Source organism: Cupressus sempervirens, chromosome 5 (assembly GCF_028749045.1).
Source record: "Cupressus sempervirens isolate cs-2001-9-10 chromosome 5, ASM2874904v1, whole genome shotgun sequence".
NCBI lineage: Eukaryota > Viridiplantae > Streptophyta > Pinopsida > Cupressales > Cupressaceae > Cupressus > Cupressus sempervirens.
Genome location: NC_143122.1, coordinates 86,252,742 through 86,258,105, shown reverse-complemented (window position 1 = coordinate 86,258,105; position 5,364 = coordinate 86,252,742). Strand labels below are relative to the sequence as shown.

General features: G+C 32.9%; 1 protein-coding gene across 3 annotated transcripts; it reads right to left on the bottom strand.

Moving 5' to 3' along the window:
- Positions 1 to 1,128: 1,128 nt before the first annotated feature.
- LOC149554670 (uncharacterized) lies at positions 1,129 to 3,742 on the bottom strand. Of its 3 annotated transcripts, none has more exons than XM_089833497.1 (2): positions 3,627 to 3,742; positions 1,129 to 2,066 (listed from the first exon to the last, which is right to left on the bottom strand). In XM_089833497.1, exon 2 carries the CDS (start codon positions 2,032 to 2,034, stop codon positions 1,477 to 1,479), a length of 558 nt encoding a protein of 185 aa, XP_089689623.1. In that variant the 5' UTR covers positions 2,035 to 2,066; positions 3,627 to 3,742; the 3' UTR covers positions 1,129 to 1,476. The 3 variants fall into 3 exon arrangements, with proteins under 3 accessions (XP_089689623.1, XP_089689621.1, XP_089689622.1); XM_089833495.1 differs by having other exon boundaries at positions 3,522 to 3,635; XM_089833496.1 differs by lacking the exon at positions 3,627 to 3,742 and adding an exon at positions 3,143 to 3,450.
- Positions 3,743 to 5,364: the final 1,622 nt, after the last annotated feature.

Genomic DNA, 5,364 nt, shown 5'->3' with positions numbered 1-5,364 from the left:
AAATATCTTAGTAGGTATAAATCTCTCAAAATATAGAGATACACTTGAGATCTTATCTGCTTATTTGTTAAATGAAGCTAATCATGTCACATCAAGGTTTAAAATGGATGATGTAGTTACTCTTAGTTACAAATATATGATAAAAATTCATAAATCATACAAGTTCCTTCAATTTAATAAGAATAAACTATTGATCAAGATGCTATCTGAGAAGATGTCAAGGGAAATATTGCAATTTAATTTTTAGATGTTACCATTGTATGTTATATTTGGTTGTAGTTAGATGGGAAAACCTTCATTTCCTTACGTTGTTTGTATATACTAAATAGTGACTTTTGTCACTTTTTAGTCGAAGTTAAGAAGTTGACTCAGTTTTTATGAAATTTGTGAAGTTAATAATCTTGTTCAAACTGTTCAAAATTTTAGATGGTTATTTTGAAGCTTAAAAATCGCAAGGCTATTGATATTGTAAAAAGAGGGAATATTTGCAAAAGGGGAAGAACTCTAGAGAATTCACTAGAGGGACTTTTTGAGAGCTTGTACATTCATACTTTGTACTTAAGGATTTTGAATTTGTATAGTGTCAAAAGGATAATGAAGAATGCATTTTATTTGAGTGTTTTAATTATGTTTTCCAGTTATTGTTATCATTTCTCATTTGTTGAATTGAAAATCTCCTTGAGCACTTATGATTATGTAAATTATGAAACACATTCATACCTTGGTATCTTGGTTAGAAAGTGTTGAGGCTATTTGTTTGCTCAAATGTGGAAATATATTTCTTTTCTTTCGTCTTTATTGCATATCCAACTTTTTCTTTACTAAAACCCCTTTGTAATCAACAATCCAACTAGAATCTAAAATGGTATTGATATGTCTACTATTAGATTTTTTTCCTCCATTTCCTTTAGTTTTATGTTTTATCCTTTTCATAGTTTCAAGAAAAAAGTACACATAAAATTACACACACCCCCATCATATCAGGAGCTGCCTCTCTCAAGTGTGAAAAAAGATTGTAATTTAATTGTGATCTGGTTGCCATCTCTACAACCATCTAATATGTACAAAACACTATTTTAGATTTCCAAAGATTTACAAAATATTATTAAAAATAATCACCAACTCCTGTAAGTTAAATGCCATGCTCAATATAATACTAAGAATAATTCTTTTTTTCAACTGACCTTAAGAATAATGAACATATATAGAATTTTCAATTCCTTCTAATGATCAACCTACTTCCAATTTTACATCAGGCTCCACAAAGAAAAAGGAAAAGAGGACTTGGATTCTTCACAAGATCAAAGTGCTTGAGTAAGATATATATATCCAGTGCACATCACTAACTCATATTCTATACAATATCCAACACTTTCTATGTATATCATGGTCTCATATACCCACAGGTTCCAGAAAAAACCATTTGAAAAAAAAAGTTTACAAAGAGTACCAGGTAGAAAGCTCTATGTTACCTGCTCAGAGATCCATATAATCAAAGCTCCACAAATTTAGGTCAACCTCCTCTTCTTCATACTCCACGGCATTTCCTGTAAATGGAAAGCCCTCCCAGATCCCTTCTGACGCATTAGTAATACTATCGTTAAACCATTCTGAAGCATAATCAAAAGGGTTCATGAAATTTTCATTACTTGCTACATCTGCAACATGGGTCCCTTCATTAACCGGATTGCATGCATTTTTTGATGTGGAGCTGCAGGCCTGAGTTATAACATTTTGTTTTGACATTACAGAAGAGTTGGTGATTGTTATCTTATTTGAAGAGTGGATGTGTGTATTTTGGTTTTGGATCTGTTCCTTGTCTGGGAAGTTGAGCTTTGTGTTATGTCTTCCCACCTTCCTAGCTGCTTCATCATAAGCTCTCGCAGCCTCCTCTGCAGTGTTAAAAGTGCCTAGCCAGACTCTCATTCCTTTAATCGTGTCTCTGATTTCTGCTGCCCATTTACCCCATGGCCTTTTCCTCACTCCTCTGTATGGATGCTCTTTGACTCTCTCTTCACCCTTCACCTTCACCATGTTCCTTCAAGGGATGTTCTTACAAAAAACCTCTGCAAAATTTTGAAGAGATAGTTTAGATGCACTGTTATTAGTACGTAATACGTAGACAGACAGTTTAATTAGAAACAATATACACAAAATGATCATATGGCTATGTTCTACGATAAATAAAGTAGGTTCAAAACCTGAACTTAGACCTCGCCCTCTGCAATTATTTATTATAATGTAAGAATTCAGGCTTTTTCATGGATGTTTAAAACAGCCATAGAAAATCAACGCAGGTTTTGATAGAAGCTTTGTGGAATAAGCGTAGGATTAGTGGAACAATCGCTATCTTTACATCCAATGGAAAAATTATCATCTTTAACAATTCACGATATCTTATTTCCCCATTCCAAAAATGGATGTCTGAAACAACCATAGAAAACATCATTCGAGAAGCTTTAGCGTACTAAGAAAAACCTAATTTGGTGGCACTAAGAGTGACCTTTTGCGTAATTCTTACATCCAAGCAAAGAATCATCATCTACAATTCTTTGTCATACTATAGTAAGAACTCATACTATTTACTTTTGTTGGTGATTAATTCCAACTTACCTATGTGCTAACTGCATGTTATGCGGTGCATGCTTGTTTTATGCATGATCGTAATTTTTGTTACGTTTCTTCCTATAGAGAACTGGAACTTAAAGCTAGCTTACTACTGCTTTAAGCATGATTTATTCTTTCAAATAAGAGTTCAATTTTGTATAAAGACATGCTTAATGATTATTGTAATCAATCCAATTTTGTTGTCATGGAATGAGAATCTGTGTTTACTCTGCGCTTTATTTCTGAATTCTTGTAAAGATCATGTATTATTTTCCTAACTAGATCTATGCATGAGCCATTGCTGCAAAATTTCACAACTTTCTCCATCCTAATAATGGATGTCTGAAACATCCATATAAAAACACTATTCCATAGTTATGGAACAAATGTGGTCTTTGTATAATTTCTACATCCAAACAAAAAATGGCTATCTGTGAATCTTCATTATAATGCAAAACTTCCCACTTTCTAATTTCTAAATCCCAATAATAGATGTCTGAACACAAAACACATACAGATCTTTCTAGAAACTTACCTACTAAGAATTAACCTAAAATCGGTGGAAAAAGATCCAAGGAAAGAACTGCCATCTGCAATTTCTTATAATAATTTAAAGAATTATAACCGTGCTCTAATTCCTAGATCCAAAGATGGATGTCTAGAACATCCATAGAAAAGCAAATACAGGTCTTCAAGAAGATTAATCATGCTAGAGTTGTTGAACAAAGTGATCTTTGAGATTCTTCAATGAAATGGAAACATTTCATCAAAAACAAGAGAGTAGAGAGCAGCTTCACGCCCTCCAATCATCACAATCAACCATATTTTGATCGTGAGACTCTGCAAAAGCTTTCCCATGAAATCTAAACATCACTAAATAATACCTTATCTGCAGTACAAGCCATGAATCATACCTTAATTTACGTACAAGTTAGAACTTTTGAAACACTGTTTATCTTCAAATTCTGCAAAACGTTTTCCTATGAAGTTCAAACTACCATGGAAAGAATGAATCGTACGCTTATCTGTGCAGATGTTATGTCGGCCCAACAAAATGAAAGACGGAGACTTTTGAAACAAATTCAACGGCTAAAATTTCGCTTTGACATCTTTGAAGTGTAGCAAAAAGACCACATCATTTTCGGGGGAGGTTTTCTAGATCATGGGCATTATAATAAAATCTTCAGGGGGATTGGATTGCGTCATAATTCATTCCCTCTTTCCACGTTCATGTAAAATACTATATGCTTCAAATGCGTATCTGATCCGATTTGAAATGCCTGAACAATATGCTCTCTCTAGACCAACAAAGAACAAATAATATATTACCTAAAACTTCTTGTTACATGCATCAGTCAGTTTCGTTGGGTATTATAATTGGCAAATATCTCAATTTGAGGTACGACACTAGATAAGCTTCAGGAGCTTTAAAATAATCGGGTTTTAAAGTGGTCGTTGTCTTGTTGCATTAGTCGCATGAAAGGTGTAAGTTCGTGGATGATTTATGAAATCAAAGTTGCATACATTGTTTCATAAGCCAACATTTCCACTTAAAGTCTTGTGACAAGGAATCGATGTTGTGTACATTGCCACTCAAAGATCTTGTAGAAAGATCTTGTAATATGTGTGGGGGAGAAGAGTATTTGTTTAATTATGAATTCAATAAAAAAATGTTTTAATTAAGGTGGATTTTGGTGTAATTGTAATTGATTATGGTTGGAGAAAAAGTGATTGAAACTTAATCTCTTTATGTTATCATTAGCTTTAGATTTGCTGTATTTTTGTAATCAAACTTAATTTATTTTATGAAGTATACGATTATATTATAAGAAGTTATATATATTTATCTTTTTAAAATTATAATAAAGAAATATTATAAGTAATCAGTTGTTATAATTTAATTGTATTTTTTAAAATCTTAATAAAAACATTTCAAATTTGATTAGTTGTCTATCTTAGGCTTATTTAGTGTTATAAATTACACTATGTGTCATTTCACTCTTATCTATTGTACTTGGTGCATTTATGACAAAATTCATGATTCAAATTTCATGAATACCAAAGATGAAGTGTTTGTAGCTTGTGGTGTGAATTTGGGATGAATCTAGTTAGACAACAATGTGACGCACATATGTATTTTTCTATAATTTTAAATGAGTTTGTTTTGAAAAGATCTTGTAATATGTGTGGGTATAAAGAGTATTTTTATAATTATATATCAATAACAATATTTCTTTATATGTTAAAGCATGTAGATGCAATAATGTCATGATGTAGGTTCAAGTTCAAGCCAACAAGTTGGCCCACTTGCAAGAACTATTTCATCCTTGGAGCAATGCAATTTGTACAGTTGTTAGAGTGTCACCAAATATTTCTACCTTTGGCAAGTGATCCTCGCCTTGTGGCTCCAACTCCTCTATCCACTTCCCTTTCAAATTGTGCTCCCATGCCCTACACTAGAAATTAGGAGGGGGAAGATATTTTCAATGTCACTACTTAGCATCACCACCCTAGGGTGGATCTATTTCTATATGGCCTACTAATGGTGTTGTCCCCTTTGCTCCTGGTAGTTCTGGTTGGCCAAGATCCAAAACAAACTCTGAGTGAGCCATCTTTCCAATAGGGAGACTCTAGGATCTCAATGTATCTTAGTCTTTCTTGGCTAAACTATTGACTCCTATATTATTGAATCTTGTCTAGGGGCATGCAAATTCAAGATTAAAGATGAACTTGACCTTCATCAACTCAAACAAAGAG